This window comes from Columba livia, chromosome Z, assembly GCF_036013475.1.
Source record: "Columba livia isolate bColLiv1 breed racing homer chromosome Z, bColLiv1.pat.W.v2, whole genome shotgun sequence".
NCBI lineage: Eukaryota > Metazoa > Chordata > Aves > Columbiformes > Columbidae > Columba > Columba livia.
The window spans coordinates 78,835,862-78,856,204 of NC_088642.1; the positions used below are offsets into that span (position 1 = coordinate 78,835,862).

At 37.9% G+C, this 20,343-nt stretch overlaps 1 protein-coding gene across 3 annotated transcripts in view; it reads right to left on the reverse strand.

Moving 5' to 3' along the window:
* Positions 1-20,343, reverse strand: part of EDIL3 (EGF like repeats and discoidin domains 3) — a 254,738-nt gene that overhangs the window by 138,183 nt on the left and 96,212 nt on the right. For 2 of the 3 annotated variants that reach the window (XM_065046490.1, XM_065046488.1), the window contains exon 3: positions 12,601-12,630. The exons of the other annotated variant lie outside the window; for it this stretch is intronic. In XM_065046490.1, the coding sequence (XP_064902562.1) occupies positions 12,601-12,630 (30 nt within the window). The remainder of the gene's footprint in view (positions 1-12,600; positions 12,631-20,343) is intronic. 3 annotated transcript variants of the gene reach the window in all.

Here is a 20,343-nt window from a genome sequence, read left to right on the forward strand (position 1 = left end):
GGGAGGTGTGGCTGACACACCAGAAGGCTGTGCTGCCATCCAGAGACCTGGACAGGCTGGAGAGTTGGGCGGGGAATAACCTGATGAAATTTAACAAGGGAAAGTGTAGAGTCCTGCACCTGGGCAGGAACAACCCCAGGTTCCAGTATAGGTTGGGAAATTCCATATAAGAGAGCAGTGTAGGGGAAAGGGACCTGGGGGTCCTGGTGGACAACAGGATGACCATGAGCCAGCACTGTGCCCTTGTGGCCAGGAAGGCCAATGGCATCCTGGGGTGTATTAGAAGGGGGGTGGTTAGTAGATCGAGAGAGGTTCTCCTTCCCCTCTACTCCGCCCTGGTGAGACCACATCTGGAATATTGTGTCCAGTTCTGGGCCCCTCAGTTCCAGAAGGACAGGGAACTGCTGGAGACGGTCCAGCGTAGGGCAACAAAGATGATAAAGGGAGTGGAGCACCTCCCTTATGGAGAAAGGCTGAGGGAGCTGGGTCTCTTTAGTTTGGAGGAGACTGAGGGGTGACCTTATTAATGTTTATAAATATATAAAGGGTGAGTGCCATGAGGATGGAGCCAGGCTCTTCTCAGTGGCAAACGATGATAGGACAAGGGGTAATGGGATCAAGCTGGAACACAAGAGGTTCCACTTAAATTTGAGAAAAAACTTCATCTCAGTGAGGGTGACAGAGCACTGGAACAGGCTGCCCAGGGGGGTTGTGGAGTCTCCTTCCCTGGAGACATTCAAAACCCGCCTGGACATGTTCCTGTGCGACCTCACCTAGGCGTTCCTGCTCCAGCAGGGGGATTGTACTAGATGATCTTTTGAGGTCCCTTCCAATCCCAAACATACTGTGATACTGTGGTCTTCTTAACCCCTCACTGACCCAGCTACTCAGAGAGTCCAGTTAGCTGACCCCTTACCGGCAAATAATACTGACTGAAGCCAGAGTCAAGGCAGTTTGGGGTAGCTGGGTTTTCTTCACTTGGTAGGGGTTTTGTGAGGATTGGTAGTAGGCAGAAGAACAGTTAATAATGCAATCGTTATGGTTTAACCAGAGCTAGTAATACAACCACGATAGCTGATCGCTCGCCCATCTCTTCACCCCACAAAAAAGGCAGAGAATTGAAAGCGAAGGGAGAAACTTGGATTGAGATAAACATAGTTAAATAAAATAACAAAATATAAAATAAAATAAAATAAAAATACTCAATGCAATTCCTCACTAACTCCCTCCACACCAAGCAGCCAGTCCCAGAAAGCAGCACCTGGTCCTGAACAGCCAATTCCTGAGAAAGAAAAAAGGAAGAAAGGCAGAAAGGCCAAGACACCTCTGCAAAGAGGCAAAAGGCCGAACTAACCATCCCAAACAGAACTCCCCCGTCTCCAACAAAAAGACCAAAGAAGGCAAGGAAGTGAGAGACCAGAAGATTCCAACTCTCCTTAAATAATTCAGATGATGCTAATCGTATGTGATACTCTTATTGATCAGTCTGGATGTCAGTCAAGCTCCGCCCCACCCATGTCCTCCTTCCTCGATACCTCACACCTGTGGGCAGAATTTAGAACATCCTTGGCTCTCAGACCAGAGCAATTAAAAACATCACCTCTGTTCTGTCTCTTGTTGTCAGACTAAGTCCAAATAATTACTATGGTAGCTATGAAAAGGAAAGGTTTCTAACTGCATGAAGAAAATTAACTCATTTTCAGTGAAACCAGCACAGCAACACAGGAAGAAACTCATTTGGATCGTAACTGGACATCAGATCAGTAGATGATGAGACAGAGATTCACAATAAGAATATATGGAAGAAAATGACTCACCTCACCTCTATTTTAAACCCTCTGCTCAGTCCTCCAGGGCACTTAATTCCATTTGCAGATAATCCCATTATCTGTCAGTTTTACCACTTCCCCATCTTTGATGCACCAGAAATCCACAGCAATGTAATAGTATTATGCATATCCATGATCACAATTGATAAAATACTGCTGCTTCAGACATAAGAAAAACACATGTGCCTGAATGTCTGTTCATTTCACCTACCAACTGGTTCAACAAAATATGCTACCTGTATCTACAAACAGTTCCTCGTTATTGCCTTTCTGCAACCTATGTACCTACATCAGAATCCTAAAAGTCATATCTTTCCTTGATTATAAAATCAGTTGCAAAAGGGAGTGAATTAAACAGAAGTACCGTATTCTTTCAGCTCAGGCATGCTTGCTGCTACTTTGATACATGCCTGTGAGTTTTCCTTGGCACTTCCTTCTTACTTGCTTTAGCAGCTATTGAGCCTGCTTAAGCTTAGGCACATCTGTAAGTTCTTTATTACCCTTACATAATAGGATATGAACTACTGAAAAGGCAGGACAAGGATTCTGGTTGTAAGAAGCCTTTTTTTTTTATTGTGCAAGATTACCAAGAACCAGCATAGATTACCAAGAATCATAGTAGACGTTTGTTTGTTTACTTGCTTTTTACTAAACAAGAGTTATGGATAAAAATATATGTGTTTATTTAAGAACAAGATATACGAAGTGTAAAGAAAACTTACTAGAACAGCAGATTTGCAAGATACATGATGAAAGCTATTTTTATGGTTAAAGGCTCTCCTTGGCTCTTTCAGTATATCAGCCAACTTGTAAAATTGTAGAAATTGTGATATAGAGTCATTCCTAGGAAAGTTATTAGAGAATAATATTTCCCATTCATTCTGCTATTAAATATCATAACATGGCAATTGAATAATAACACAGATGGTTAATTTGTTCTTGGTTTTAATCTTAAAATATGTTTTTGTTTCTTTTCCTTCTCTTGCTTATTACACCAAACAACCTAGGACTGGACTGTACATAGTGTGATCCTGCAATACTTAACACTTTTCTGTTCCTCTGTAAGCCAGTTAATTTTTTCTGTTTCATTATATATTGATTTCACAATAGCCTCAAATTAAGACTTTTCTGGTACGCTTCCTCCAACATGACACTGGTGCATTATAATAATATCAATACTACATGGTACTTGTAAAATTCACACTGGTTAACTTTGCTCAGAATTGACAAATGTTATCTTGAAGTAGTCAGCACCAAGAGTGCACAATTTATACCTCAAAGATCATTAGATTTCAGGAAACCTTATGACAGCTACTTCTATTTAATTTTATAACTATAATTATTTGAAGCCTGATCTTTATAAACTTGCATCAGTGAAGTTATACATGGAGTTAGCTTTTTGTAGGCTCAAAATCGTTGAAGCACAGAATATTAATGTACTTAATGTATATCCTGGAAGGAGATAACATAAATGAATGTGAAGAAAAATGAATGACAACATAAATCAACAGTTTTACAAAATGAGGTCCTAAAAACCTCAGGAGAATAATCATAAATGTGTGCATACTTATATGTGAATACACACCATGATTCTGGGCTACATAAAACCAAGGTACACTTGTGGGTCCTTCCTATAGTAACCAGAAAAAGGGATTTACTTAAATTCAGAGTTTCTCCCTAATTGACACGATCTATGCACACTCCTGTAGTAAATAAAGAAAATGGAAGGAATAACTGTTTGCTTTGTTTTAAATATCTAACTTACTGAGATGACTTGTCCTCCACAGGTTTCTGTTTCTTTTCTTTGCCTGCAAAGATCGACCTAGATTGGACTTCTCACTCTTGAAAAGGAAATTAGAATGAGATGACATCTACCCATACTGTTTCTGCACTGATGTGCAAAATGATTACTGCCCAAATAGTCTTGGCACAATTTAGTGTCAAATGCACAACTGCCAACAGTCAGGATTTCGGATTCACATATAGGCAAGAACTGTCTCTCATCATGTATGTGACACCACTAAAAGTTTACACTGATAAATATTATTTGGCTTACAATGACTGTCATGGAATGGTCTGCTTCATTGCCCATGCAAACTATACTTAGCATCTTTAAGAGCACGTTTACTTTATAGCCCTTAACTTTGCTACCATGTACTATCTTTCTACAGGACCAGTCATCCTGCAAATTGGTCATTATTGAATACTTCTTCATCCTCCTGAATGAATATGTAATTCAAAGCCTTACTAACTAAAAACCACTTAAATTTGCACTGAACAGAAAATGAGTAAAATTTCCTCCTTGGTAGTCTTATATTTTCACTGTCAATCCAGTGTTTTAAAGATGATCATAAGACAGCTTAAAATGAAAATAGGCACAAAATAAGCCTCTTTGGGATGCTATTTTTAACAGAGTCCTTTTCATCAGGCTTTTAAACCTGCTTTCAAATCCCAAACCAACCAGTACTCCTCCTTGTTTTACTTTCATTAGTATTTGTTGGTTTTGTTTTTTTTTTTTTCCACTTTCCATGCATTTAATGCCTGTATTGGAATCTTTGACTGCTTTAATGCAATTTAATTACAGTAGCTCACCAAAAATTAGACAATTTTTTTCTTTGCTATAGCTTTCACTGTGTATTTCCGCCAAATTTCCCTTCCCACTGACATCACACATGTCACTACATGGTAAGTCAGATCCAGGAGCTGAACTAAATGAACACTAACTCTATCAGGGAAATTGCATTAGGGAAGAGGATACTTTCAGCAGGAACAGCCACATGGTGCAGCTCAATATGTAGCTGTACAATCATTAGAATTAGCCTAAAGAAGAGAGCAAGAAAGCACGAGTATGTTGGAAGAAGAAACCAGAAACAAATGGCCACATAAACGGAGACAACTCTTCCAGCAGCAGAGAACCCAACATGGATAATCCCACTGCAGCCTTCCCCTTTGTGTGCACATATACAGACCCACTCACTCTGTGCTTATGTACAATTCATTAATCTAATTTATTTGCCTGTAAACTCTCTTGTCCCTCAGCAATTTCTGTCTCAGTTTCCGTCACTTCTCAGATGAAAATCTGTCTGTTCTAACAGGAGAGGATTTTGTTATCTGTTCCCTGCCTTGGTTAGTCATTTGTCATATTTTCTCCTGTGCTTCAGCTCTACTTCTTGGAAGGACAGACAACACAAGGAGCAATAGAGAACACTGAGATCCCTGGAGCAACAAGAACAGTAGTTTCATAGAATCATAGAAAAGTTTGGGTTGAAAGGGATCTTCAAAGCTCATCCAGTCCAGCCCCCATTCCATGATCAGGGACATCTTCACCAGCTCAGGTTGCTCAGAGCCCCGTCCAGCCTGGCCTGGGATGTCTCCAGGTACATCAGGGATGTACCCCTGATACTCCAGGGACGGGGTATCCACCACCTCTCTGGCCAACCTGGGACAGGCTCTCACCACCCTCATTGTGAAAAATTTCTTCATATCTAGCCCGAATCTCTCCTCCTCTAGTTTACAACCATTGCCTTTTGTCCTATTGCAACAGGCCCTGATAAAAATTCTGTCCTCATCTTTTGTATGGGCATCTTTTAAGTATTGAAAGGCCACAACAAGGTTCACCCTGCTGTTTCACATCACCTCCTGGTCCTCCATGTGCCTTAGCACAGCTTCTAGGAACATCCATTCCATGATCTTCCCAGGCACAGAGGCGAGGCTGACAGGTCAGTAGTTCTTGCGGTTCTCTTTTCTACCCTTTTTAAAAATGGGTTTGTTCTTCTTTGTCTTGTTTGTTCTTGCTTCATCTTCAGAGGTTGAAGCAATCAGTATAAAGTGATAATTCTTTACTATTTTGTTCACAGGACCCTGTCTTAACTGCTAGTTCTGATCTTTGTGTTTGTCCAAGCAAGGTCTAGACAGCTGCAAAGCTTCTTCCTGGGGAATACTTCTTACTAGATAGAAAAGCACCAAGATAAAGCTATCCTGTTTATGCAGACCTGGTATCAGCAGACAGTGCTGACATTGCTAGAGCCTGAAACAAAGGTCTCGTTTTTCCCTTCCAGGGTGCCACCTCCATCTGTTCTGCTCCCTGCTCTCTGTGATACAGAGATGCATTGGTAGTTGTCATGGCAGACTTGATTTCACTCACTTTCAGACAGCAGCACAAACTGCTGGCTTCCTTAAAAGCGACTTCTCAACTTCGTTAGGTTAGGACCTGCCTCTGCTAATTGAGTGTGAACTAGGTCTACCTCCTTGGCTGACTCTGTGGACTTTTCCATGGCAGTAAGAACAGCAACCTCTGACACTTCACTGTGAAATTGCTTGTCCCAGCTCTGAAGTATTGGTGCAGAAAGGTTTCTCAGTAGAACAGCTTTGAGAATAAAAAGGAGCAGCAGAACACCATTTTTCCTTAACCTCATTATGAGAAACAGTGAAGCGATTTGAGCTGAGTTCAGCCTGAGGCAGATGCCTGGTATGGGAAATCTCTGTCTCAAGTTCAGGTGAGAAAGTGATAAGCAACCAAAATAAAATGTTCATGACATAAAGCAATAACTGGCTTAAGGGACACTGTGATCTTCCACTTCCACTGTTATTGGTATACGGTGATGAAGGTTGTAAACTCACCAGAAATACCACTCTTCATGCAGATTATTTAAAAAATTTGCCCATGTATGAGTTTCTCAGATAGCTGCCAGCACTACAGGCTAATCTCAGCCTCCTAGCACTCTTTCTGTCTAATCCCAAAAAGAAGCAAGCAATTTTGCCAAAACGAGTTATTTTTATGATATACGGACAAACTTTCACTAAGAGATAGGCTGAAAATACTAATTAATTTCCATTCCTGACCTAAGCAAGATTTCCAGCTTTAAAATGTGACAGCCTACTGTAATAGCCTTCAGTGCCACCTGGAATCTAGAGCTATTTCCACTGCATAAACCTCATTTACATCGGAGTAGGGTTCAACATGACCTTTCTATAATGTTCTGATTTAGTCTACATTTTTCTTGAAGTATATGTAAAAGTAATTAACAAGTTAGCTTCAGGCACTGAAAAGTAAAATACGCATTTCAAGAAGAAAAAGAAAAGGAATTAGTACAAATGCATAAACCAAGTTAAGCAAGAGAGTAAAAACTCTATTACAGACCCCGAGGGAACAGCAATTCCTCTACCTTAGAATAATTCAGAAAGATGCTTTTCCTCTTCAAAATGTGTGAAATAGAATAGCTTTGCAATCCACAGCATAATATTGTGCCTCGAAAGACAGCCTGAGAGAATGGTCTCACAAAACTACAACACTTAGCATGCTGCTGTACAGCAGTCAGTAAATTGAAGTCCTTGACACTATGCTAGATGCAGCTTTGAGGGTTTGAGGGTGAGAAAGTAAGAAGATTAAATATCTCCTGAACTTTTTGGAAAGTTTTATTGCAATAAGCTACAAACATCTGTTTATTTTATTTTTTTCTTTTCTGATAATCATTAATGCAGTTACCATTTGAATTTCTTGCAATCAATGGAAGGCCATTAGGACATTATTTTCAGGAAGAAGAGATACCTTTTGTGAAATCTAATTTCATACTCACAATCAGTTAAGTATTTTTACGTGAAACATATAGTATAGTTAGACTATAAGGATACAAGTATAATTCCTGTGTAAATACTAATCTCAGTAAGATCTCAAGTGTTTTCCATTTGAATTCATAATATAGTTCTCTGAGGATCAACAACAGGTTGCCAGCACTTTAGGAAACTGGTTATCTTCTGCTTTTTGATGAGCAGTTGAACACCAAAAGGTAAAGGCATTTGCTGACATGACGGAAGGAAAGACAATGAGAAAGTGGTTACAACATTACTCTGCCCAAACAAAAGACCTATCTAAAATTTCAGTTACAAAATCACATAATGTTTTTTTTTGGAACGGACCTTTAAATATCATCTAGCCCAAACTCCCTGCCATGCGCAGGGACTCTTTCGACCAGATCAGGTTGCTCAAATCCCCATCCAACCTGACCTTGATCACTGCCAGGGATGGGGCATCCACGGCTTCTCTGTGCAGCCTGTGCCAGGGCCTCACCACCCTCATAGTGAAAAATGTATTTATGATGTTCCATCTGACTCTGCTTATGTTCTAAACTAATACAAAACTATTATAATCTATCTAATATAAAGCTATCTAAGATGGTACTGACTAAAACCTTCCTACCTTCCACCATGAAGATTTATGAAAAGTCAAAATCTTAAAAATTTGACTTATGAATTTACCTCAAAATAGACTGGGACAAGGGAAAACTCTGGATTTTAATTATTTTATGTCTACTGTTTTAAATCTGTAGAAAATTATAATTCAGTGATTTTTTACATGCAGGGGTATTTAGAACAAGCAAAAGTACTTATTTTTTCAAAAAATGCATCTCACATTTTTACAATACAAATTCTATTCTGTTTGTTTAAACTCACAATGTTCCATAAACAATTACTTTGAGGAACCAGTAATTTCACCAGAAAATTGAAAAAAATTCTACTTACAGCTAAAACAAGATTGCATACTTTTTTAAAATCTAAACTTCAGTAAAATTTAGCACTTAGGCCTGGGAAATAGTATTGTTTTGTCCCTTTGATCAAATAGAAAAATAAATTCTAATTTTATTCTGTATCACAGATCAATTCAAAGTACATAATATTCAGAAAATTCTCAAATAATATTTATAATACTCACAAAATTCATGTATTAGCTGCAACTTGAAGTACTTCATATCCTTTAATAAGTTTTGTCTGGAAAAATATTATGTTGCCTTCCAATTAATCTCATCTTTCTTCCCCTGCAATGGTAACACTAAATACACTCTGTTACCTCAGAGTGTTTAGAAAACGATCATAGGGTACTTTTAGCAGTTTTGAATGCTAAGTGATGGCTATTGGACCTTGCAGCTGGAAGCGTGTGCACAGCTCCCCAACACTACTGGATCACCACTAGAATCAGAAGGTTAATTATGCTCCACTAAGATAAATGTCACAAACTTGAGGAAATTTGCTGCTTTTTTGGAGAAGCACAAAATCTGGTGGCTAATAGAACTTGCTTTCTGCCTGAACAAAATACATCCCACTGAAATTACTGTGAGACACTCTTGGTGACTGCAGGAGGCTTCAGGTGTAATTTCTATTTATTCTTCAGCACCACTGCATCCTTCAGACTGCATGACTGCATTTGTGCTCTGAGGAAGAGGTATCTGCCTGAGGCAGAACACATAGCTTTATAAATGTCAATACAATCACAGAAATAAGTTGTATTGAAACAATCCCCTAAGAATGCACTAATCTGTTACTGTCAAAGCAAGAACAACATCTGGTCATACCTTAAAGCAAAATCAATAAAAACAAAAAAATACAAAGCATCTGAAGAGACAGTATTGCTTATTAAATTTTAAGACATAGATTAATCTTACGTAAAGGATAATCACACTTTATGCATAAATTTTCCTCTGGAAAACTTAGGATAAGTAATATCTTTATAATGAACTTTTAAAACTACTTCATTTTCACATGCATGCCCTTCAGCACTCAATTTGAAACTTTTTTCCTGCTCTTAGTAAAAGAGTCATGTTTTGAGTTTCACCCCCATCAGGAGCAACATAGTGCACTTTTTGTTAAAATTTATATTGAGCTTCTAGGCTGCACTTCTGCTGCACCTAATTTGAGCTCCAATCTAGAAAACACATGCTTAAACACATGACACAAACACAATAGGTTTACTACGCATCGGCTATTCAAATACTAACTACGTACTTCACTGCTTTGATGAGGAAGATCCCAAACAAGCTGCATACACCTGTACAGAAAATTATTGTTTCATCGTATGGAATTTCTAGAAAATTGTATCCTTAATAAATATAGCTTATTTTGATCCTAGTCATATTCCATGCAAATGTAGAGTTGGGTTATACTCTATTAATATCCAGCAGAACAGTTTAAGATCCACGATTTGTTGCTAAAAGCAAAGACTGGAACTGTTTTCCCAAAGGTGTAAATTATCATTTGAAGAGAAAAAACAAAACAAAACAAAACATTCTGGGCCTGGAGAAGTTTAGTCAAACTAAATCTGACAAAAAGGCTTCAAATTAATCAAAATATTTCCCAAGAAAACATTTGTTTCAAAAATAATTCCTGAAGAATATAACCATGTGAAGTATTAATGTTCTAGAAACAGATTAAATACCAGAAAGTATTACTGCTTCATTAATTAGCTTAATTTTGCAGGTATTTAGTCATGTTCCTTTGTAATATAATTTCTGAGCAGTTAAGATTTATGTGCACAAATGTTTACAAATACGTTGTCTCATATTGTACATCTTCCATTTACGCCAGAGGCATTGTTAATCTGTCCAAACCAAAGAACAAAAACATTCTCATGCTGTATGTTTGTGTACTTCTAGCTGTTGACTTGTCTGTGTGGGAATATCTATCTTTATTGCTGTATCAGTGGGTCTCTCACATGTATACTTTCACTGCAAATGGCATTCTCTCGTGGAATAGCAAACATGAAAAGATCACCATTCTTTCCATTGAGAGTTTTCAAGCAGAAAGTTATACTGGTATAGCTAATTACTTCATAACTAATTGTGGCACATTTTCAGATGCCAACAAACCCTGAAACTATAACAATAAAAACAATGCCTAAAAATTAGTGCATCTCACTTAACTAACCACAAGTAAGTATATGATTTCCATTTGAAACATATCTGATCAAGACTTGTGGGAAATATTTGAAAAAATACTATAAAAATGTTATTTATAATGAGTGAATTAAAAAAAAATTATGAACATTTAGGAATATCCTGTGACAGAGCAATGCTCAAAGATGTTAATTGTAAATTGTTGGCTGAGCTTTGTTGAACAGAAGAATTATGTGGGGAAATAAACAAAGCAATGACAGTAGGGCCAAGTAAAAGAAAGCAGTCAGAAGTTATTAAAACCAAACCATTTAAATGAATACAGAAGCAAACCATGTCACCTGGCACTCCAAAAGGCAAGGGCTCCTGAGGAACAGAAAAAAGAATCTGCAGACTTTTGTGATATTATTGAAATTTCAGCTGGTGAGTTGAATGGAGATCTGTAGTGAAGCCATATAGCTGACTTATAAAATCCATTTCCCTCCATTTACCCATTTTCAGCTGATACATCTGGTTAGCCTGGCCAGCTCACAGTTACAGGCTTTCACAAAAACGGTGGTGATGCTCAAAATGAAAAGAAGGAAGCAATATCTTCATGAAACAATACACTGGTTGCACCAGGAATGATGGTTTTACAATGCACAACCCTAGAAAGATTGTCTTGAACATTAGCACAGTGTATCCGTATATGCCTCTAAACTCCGTCTCTACAAAATGTGCATACTGAAACTAATTCCATAAAGGAAAAAAAAGAGTGTTGTTTTCTTTTTCTCTCTTTCTCATCTAAAAAATAATCTCTTTTTGTAACTGATACTTCTACTGAACAGCTGCATTACGTTTCTATTAAGATATTTTCCATGAAAATTTCAAGGCTGACAGATCTCTCAAGAAACAGATAGTTGGAGGTTGATGCTTAGTAATTTTTATATATACTCCCCAGGGGTGTGTTAGTACTCTATATTACCTTCCCAAACTCTTCCTTTGTTTCTCAGTTCTTCTGTTTCTCATTTTTTTCCCGCCTCAGTCATGCTTTGTTTCCATTCCACTACTATTTTCATGTTAAAAGCTCCCTTTTGTTCTTTCTCTGTTCAGTGCTAGTCTTAACTATTCTCACCCTCTACTCTAGGGTTTGTTCTCCATCCTTTCATTTATTATTCTCCACTGTACCCTAATTACTTATATTGCTCCCAAGTTGTAGGTTAGTGTTGTAAACAGTGTTCAATCTTTCCTTGCCATCTTTTCTTCATTCACTTTCCTTACCTTTTCTCCTTTCGTCCTCTGGAGACCTTTACTTCTTTTAACAAGTCTCTATAAAGTGACTCCCTACCCATTTGATGTTTTAGCTCACTGAGTTTATACAACTCAGTGCCATTTCAAATATGTTAAGCTGTTTAGTAGCATTTTTCTTCGGTACGTTGTCTTCTTTTTCTTTAAATACTCCCACGCTAATGGATTGCCAATTAATTAGAAATAGTTAATCTTTGCAATAGAATAAACACTACGTGTTTGTGTCTCCTGGGGAGCTCCTAAACTAATTTTTATGACTGTGTTGTTAACGGTTCTCACTAGTTGGCAGCCTGTCAATGGAAATAAAAGTTCGCTGAGCAGATATTCAGGCCATAGTCTGCAGAATGTTTTCTTTGAACAGGATGTTTCTGCACCTGCTGTCCTTCCCTTCCTTCACTGCTTGTTCCCAGGCTGCACTGTCTTTAAGGATGCCGGTTTTGGGGGTCATGTAGATGATTGAACTTCACCAGCATAAAGACAGATAAAAAGGTAGAATAAAGAATCATTTTTTTGAACTCCTGATTGCTTTTGACCTGGTTTCTTGTGTAAAGTCCGATGTGCCAGCTTAAAAAAGGAAGAAGCAAAAACGAAGGCACATGCGGCAAATAAGATTTTAAATTACTAATGGAGGAGTGTATCTCCTATGGACTCCAAATTAAGGATGTGGGGAAAAAAAAAAAAAAAAGAAAGGGAATGAAATAGAAAAGAACCCAACAGTGATATGGCTATTTAGCATGTGTTAGACCCAAAATAAACCTGGTTAAAATTATTTTAGAGAAAGCAGTGGTTACCACAATGCAGATGTAATCATAAATTATTCATACCTGCTGAAGTTGGTTCCTCTTCAATCGAGGCTGTGCAAAAAGGGAGTAGGGGTGAGGACAGGGAAGGGAAAGGAAAAAGAAAGGAGAGAGAAAAATACAGATGAAGAAATCCATATATTCAAACCATTATATTATTTGCATTTTCTTAATATATGAGCAATATGACATCATGAAAAACTTTAGGCTAAATAGTTTGATCAACGTGAATAACACATCTTAGTGGAGAACTAAGCTAAAATGGGTTAAGATCTTCACTTATACTTAGAATGTTACATCTTTCCCTCTAATTCAGCTGGTGGGACAGGCTCAATACTGCAACAGCAATGCGCAACAGAAGAGTTTGTGTCAAATTCTGTGCAAATTTACTGCCAGCTGTTGCAATACTAAAAAAGAGCGGTTCTTAACGTAAAGCCTTCTAAGAAATCGACCACAAGGCCCAAGTATTTGGTAATCTAATTAAATTTGTTGTCTGATGACACAGCTCAGCCAGATGCTGACTAGCTGCTAATGAGAGGTACGTTCCACACCTTTTTCCCATTTGCCCACCCCTTGCCCCGTCTGTTTCCTTCACTTTCCTCCAACTTGCTGCTGGCAACAATGAATTAATGATCCTGAAATTAAGTAGTTAGGGAGTGAAAATCGTGGGTTTGGGGTTTGCTGTTTTGTTTTGGGAGGGAGGCAAGGATGGGTAGTTGCCCATTGGACTCTTCACTCCATATGTTTAGTGTCTGAGGAAAGCAATACAAATTCCTATCTTCACAGTAAACCATTTCCCTTTCGGTGATAGATAACCATTAAATTGCCTTGAATCACCATCAGAAAGCATGTTTGACTGCAGACTATCTATTACCTGTTCATTCAAAATAACGAAACAGATGGATTCACAGTAAAACTGTATTTTAAAAGTACATCAGTGACCTAGCTCTTCATCTCCTTGCAGTCAGTGTGTTTTATATACACATGCATCACAAAAATGGTCTTCTCACACTCTTGCAAAGTTTTCAATGACAGAAAAAGTAGCAATCAAGTTGTTTCTCACTTGGATACTCTAAAAGCATGTAGAAACCTGAGAGGATTCTCCATAAATGTGATATAGAGACCCTTTTAAGATACAAAACACAGATATTCTTACTTTAATTTTTTCTCTTTTAAGGAGTCTTTTCTACCAGTTGGAATGAAAGGTCCTTCTGTTTGATTTTTTGCAGAATCAGTTCCATAAAACAATGCCCCTAGAGCCACAGCAAACATTGATCCTCCCTGAGGTCTGCAGAGGTTGCACTTGGCATGTATAAAGTTTTCAAACATTTTCTCAAAGATCAGTGCCATGCTTGGTAAATTGACTTATTTGCCTTCAACATCACTCCATGTATTATGGTGGGAGAAATAAGGAAAGGAGCAGGCAGATCTTTACTCTTTTTAGTGAAACTTTGTCAGAGATAGCAGAGACTTTTTCAACAGACACCAACTGTATTTGAGGCCAATGATAAAATTTGCTTAATTCAGTATAATATTCTATGTGTGACTGTATGTGACAATTAATGCCGGACATATGAGGTATTTCTAATTGCAGAGTAGCATGGTGTCCTTTCGGGGCCTGTCAAATCCAATCAGTAGAAAATAATGAACTACTGTCTGAAGCACCAGCCAACCATCTCATCTCAAACTAATGTTTCCTGAGGTAAGTAGGTGATTTTTATTTATATAGCTTAGTGTTCAGATAAACAATTAAGACATTGCAAGAAAAGTACATTACAAAACACAATCCTCATTGGCCTAAATCAGGTATTTAAGAGGCTAATTCTTCCCTTTTGTAACTCCTCATTTGGTGTCTAGATGTGTATTTTGAAACTAGATTAATCCATTTCGAGATGTACATATGTAAAGATCACATGAAGCTTTTAAATATTGCAATAACATATGCTTTCACTGAATAATTTCTGAATTTAAATGAAATGTGTTCGTAAGAGTTGAGGATTTCAGGACAATGAAAGAAAGAAGGGAAAACACCACTCTATTGGTTTTAAATTGAACTAATCAGATACATTATTAGTTTAATAACAACATGACAGCTGATTCCAGAAAAAGAGAAACGGAGTATTTAAACCTTAAGAATAACAGAAACAGATGTAAAGAAATAAACTGAAAAACCAAGTCAACCAAGCATGTTCTCAAGGTACCACTGGCAGAGAGGACTACACAAACAGAAGAGAACATGAAAGTTAGTTAGAAGTTCCATTCCTGTATTTTACAAGTGCCAAAATCTGTACCAGCTGCAAACTCAACTATTGCTTGAGCAACAAATAATTAAAATACTAGTGACTGTGCATTAAATCTGGTTAAACAAAATTGTCCATTAGACAAAGAATATTAACTCCAATAACTATTTTTTTTTTTCAGATTGCTATGTGAATAACATTTTTAGACTTAATTACTGGGATGAATACCAGCATTAGTAATTCAAAACTGGATTCTCTTATTACTCTGATGGTTGTTTCAGTGGGACCGCTCTTCACTTAGGTACAAGTCTAAAAAAAATTGGAGAGCTAAATCTCAGCTGAAATAAATCACTCAGACACCAAGACAGCTATGCCAATAAAGTTACTTTCCTGTTTATTTAATTCATTTTGACTATTTGATTGCTGGGTTAGGCTCCTTCAGGAACAGACTATGTTGATTCTTGTCTGGGTTAGACTAGAGTTAGTGAGAACTTCTGTAAAATGCTTAAGACGCATCTACTTGTCAACACTGTATTTCTTAACCTTCAACAGAAATTACAGATGTATATTAACAATACATATGAAGGTATGAACCCATTTGTACTTAATGCATACTTTTTAAAAAAATCAAATTAACTTAATCTCTTGCTATATATGCTAGGACTTCTTTCACCCCTCATAGTTTGATAGACGATGTTTAAAATTGTCTATCAGCCTTCAACAAACTATTGAATACTCAAAGAATAGACTATTTTTACTTTATCATACCAGCTCAAATGCAATGTCAGCACTCTGCTTTCCACTTGTTAAATAAAAGCACTAAATTACCCTACCAAAAATTTCCTACACAACACTACATTTTTTTCCATCAGCAGTGATTTAAACTTGTGGTTATTTTAAAATGCTATTTATACAGTGACTCATCTCCACAGTAATTATCTGTAATTTACTTTCTTATTTCAAAGGGGTGGAGAGGGAGTAAGCTGGAATTGCCTTGCTCAACTGAGCTGGCACAAGCTGATGACTCACTACGCTGAGTGGTGGATCACTGTAAGTCTGGGTTTCTCCTTCCAACTTCAGAGCAGCGAGACTAGCACAGAGGAGCCAGGTATTTGATGTAAAATCCCCCAAAACAGTCACAAACATCCCCAAGTCGTGATCTGATAACAGCATTCCGTGACTTTGAACTGTAAAGTACTCTGCATCCTTAAAGCTTTTCCAAGAACATTTTTCTTCTTTTAATGCATCATTGACAAAATATCACAAGACATGTGGCAGCACGAACATTATTTTTTATTTTCTTAGAGAAAGTCTGATGTTCAGCTGGGAAACTTAATCATGTTTTCCTTAGGGGTGGATAACTGCATGATATAAGTGCAGGAGTGGAAAAAAATAGAAGACATGGGCAGATTTGGAAAGCATTGTCCACAATATATTAGCTTAAGAAAGATAATGTAAGAAGACAATGCTTAGACAGTATCTAAATATCTATACCGAACTTCTGATTGTTTCTGTTACAATGGTAGAAGCCTTGACATGTCTGAGAAAAATCTGAACTTTGAAGCATAGGTAACTTGAGGGAGGTAGATTCGGTGTAATACTGTGCTATACTGCATTATGTATTATGACACATTGCACTAGTTTTGTGTTTATATGAAGGCTTGTGTTAATTTTATATTAATGTGAAATATGTTTGCCTTTCACATTCCAATAAAACATAAGACATATATAAATAATAAACTTAGATATATGACATTATCTGTATGGAAAAGGCTATGGAAGAGCTCCACAAAATCATCCAAATGAACATCTGTGAACAGTAGGATCCAAGAGCAAATAGCATTTTCTGATTGCAACACCAAAAATAAATTATGTTCTGCTCAGCATCAAAACTCAGGATCTCAGAGGACCTGCATGCTATGAAGACTGACTGACTGACTGACTGACTTCCCAAAAACTCAACATCAGTCAGTAAGAATGTGATTTTAATGCTCAGATGTTTCATTGAAATTATGCGCTTAAGAAGTCTATCTTTTCACCCGCTCGACATTAGACAGATTTCAGTTCATTTTTTCCATAAACTGGCTCAACCTTTGGTTCTCAACCCCTGTGGGCAGTACTGGCGTGACTGGTGAGGCAACCCATCCTTAAGCAGAGACACAAACCTTGTTCCCACCCAATCCCCCATTGAATCCAAATATTCCACTCCATACTGTCAGGTTAAATGTGTTAAAAACGCCTCCAAGTCATAGATCAGGTGTTTAACACTGTCTCACCAACTAACTCAACCAACTCGACTGGCTGCCGTTGCAACAAGTAGTATAAATAATTGTCACCCCTAGTTATAAAGAGGAGTAAATCCTAACAAAAACAGACTGTTTTCAAGATGTGTGAATCTGATGAATCTGGAAAATTCACCATGAATTTATGCCAGCTGGTCAAAGATACATCTGTTAGTGTTATCTCACAGTTGTACAGTTGCATTTGTTCTGTTATGGTGTGTTAATTGTAATTGTATTACTGGGACACCAGCACATCCTTCACCATTCACAGGCCCCTGTGAGCAGCAGGGCCTCCTTCTAGCTTCAGATGGCTAAATTGTGTTTGCAGCTATTTTCGTAAATTAAACAAAGCAAAACAAGAAGGAAGATACCGGTTAACTCCTTAGTGTATGCCAGCGATAACTCACTATGAACTGATAAAACTCTGACTGGATGACAGATGCTAAATGGAAAAGGAAGTTGTTAACTAAGAAACCCTAGAAATGCCTGTGGCACTTGACAGGGGAAACCTGTCTCTCTTAATGGGTTTACATCCACTTAAGCACATAAAGCCTATGAAAACCATACTCTTTCTTCTCTTCATTATTTTATTTCAAGAAGTAAATTTCTAATAAAAAGTGACTATCTGAGCAAAATTTCAGGTATTATTAAAATCTAGCATACTAGCGTCTTAAAATGACGTTGTTAGAAAACCCAACAAACGTGGCTAGTTCATTCTCACTAGTCTTCCTTTTTTGCTAAGCATCATGGCCTGGTGCTGGATGAGAACATGCTTGAATACGAAACAAAAGATTTTTTGGGGTTAAATTCTATATTTTGCAGAAGACAAGATTAAAGAGTGATTTTTGTGTTTAGTGCCTTTATGCTCAAAACCTTGTGGAACAACGCAGTCAATGGAGTGCCTACTAAGCCTGTTATTTGGCAGGGTGTTCTTCTTAAGGAAAACAGCATAAAAAGATTTAGTTTTAAAACAATTACTCAGTTCTTAGTCAGCTGCAGTTCTTGCCAAGGTTTCAAGTGCTGCCAAAGGCACAACGGTACTTAAAGCTGTAATTCTGAAACCAGGAGTAGTCTGTCATGACTTGAAATATCACAAAATTTTACACACACACACACTGCCATATGCAGTCTTGAGTAGTTGTGCATATTCCAAAAGAGCAAAGAATGTGATCAGAAAATATGCTAGTACTTTTATGTACAAAAACAAGTGTATTCAAATAGCTGAGTGACTAAGATAGTAAATCAGTCTACAGTAGTATTTGCTTCTTTACATTTGAAGCAGCATTTTCCAACACCTAAATGCATAATCTTAAAAATAAATACTAGAAAAGGCTATAAAGTTTAGTTATGGTGAAGGAGGTATCTGCTGGTGTCTATTACACTTATGGATACAGAAATCTATCCAGGATATCCCCATAGTTACACAAAGAAAGCTTTGCCTTGCAAGACAAACAATTTCATATTTTCATATTTCAGTCACTTGTCTGAAGCTTTTTCACTTGACTGGTTTGTGTGTTTTACAGGAAATTTGAACAGCTATTTTTATGCGAATAGAGAATTTTAAAATAACATTGTCTATCACACTGCAAAGTAATAATGATGATGGTAGTAACTTTTATTTTACGGATATTCTCCCTCTTGGAAAACAAAACCAACCAATCAACAAAAAATCAAACATACCAATAAAAAACAAACCACCACACAACCAAAAAACCACAAACAAACAACAAAACACAATGAAAGCCCACTCAGACGCTCACAGTGTGTTTGAGCCTGGTTTTGGACTCCACAGGAGGCTGGATTAGCTCTGTCACTGCAGATGTGTACCCTAGTACTTGATCCGGGCTAAGTCAAAGGCACCTGGGTGCCATGCCAGATATACCATTCTTTTGTATTATGGGCTGAAAATGTGTTGCATCTCAATATAGAGATGACAGAGGCTGAAAGGTCAGTTTAATCTGCTTTTGATAAGTTTACTCACAGCTGGGAAGCTCCTGGCACTTGGTCTCTGTGCAAGGGAGGAGAGCAAGGCTTTCTCAAAGGTACAAAAATTCAGGCTGAAACAAAGCTGGTTGGAGATAAATAGATGTTGAAAAGGGTCTGAGCATCACTGAGTCTTCCAACAGAAATAAGATGATAGAATTACTACAATACTACTTGACAATATCCAATATCCAACATCTAATAGATTCAAAACCACAATATACAATGCTCAAAACAGAGCAGAAAATAGCAGTTAAGACTAAGAAAAAAATAAAAAAAACCAAAACAAAACAACAAAATCAAAAACAAACAAACAAAACAAAACAAAACAAAACAAAACAAAACAACAAAAAAACACACACAAAAACAAAACCACAACTCTACATGGTCCTGTAACAGCAGATAACAACTTTAATGCATGAACTTTTTCACAGAATCACAGAATCACAGAATCGACTGGGTTGGAAAAGACCTCAGAGATCATCGAGTCCAACCCTTGGTCCAACTCTAATCCGTTTACTAGATCATGGCACTAAGTGTCATGTCCAATCTCAGTTTAAAAACCTCCAGGGACGGCGAGTCCAGCACCTCCCTGGGCAGCCATTCCAATGCCTGACCACTCTCTCTGTAAAGAATTTCTTTCTAATATCCAGCCTAAATTTCCCCTGGCAGAGTTGAAGCCCATGCCCCCTTGTCCTGTTGCTGACTGCCTCGGAGAAGAGACCAATCCCCACCTGGCTATAACTTCCCTTCAGGTAGTTATAGAGAGTGATGCCTCCTATTCTCTAGACTAAACAACCCCAGCTCCCTCAGCCTCTCCTCATAGGTCTTATGTTCAAGTCCCTGTGTGACACTATTGTGCCATTTCTTACCCCAGACTAACCTTAACCAGCCTGCTGCCAGCAGATCACATCCAGATTGAGCAGCTTGCCTCACTGAAATACACACCAGACAATTCAATAAACACACTGGAAAACCCAACAATTTTCAAACCCTAAAATTTTCAGGGCACATATGTATCCTGAATTTTTCAGTTCTTTCCCAAATACTTAGTGGGTTTTGGCAAATTATCTAATATGCTAGTGTGGCAGGGTGCAAACCCCCCTCTCTCCCCCTCCCTCCTTCATCATGGAAGGAGTGGGCACATCTCCCTCTCTCTCTGCTACCTGAGGCCAACAGCTTCTTTTGTTTGGCCCCAGAGCACCCTTGCCAGGGCCATTAGGAGAAGGGAGTGCCGAGGCCCACTGAGCTGCTGGGCACCT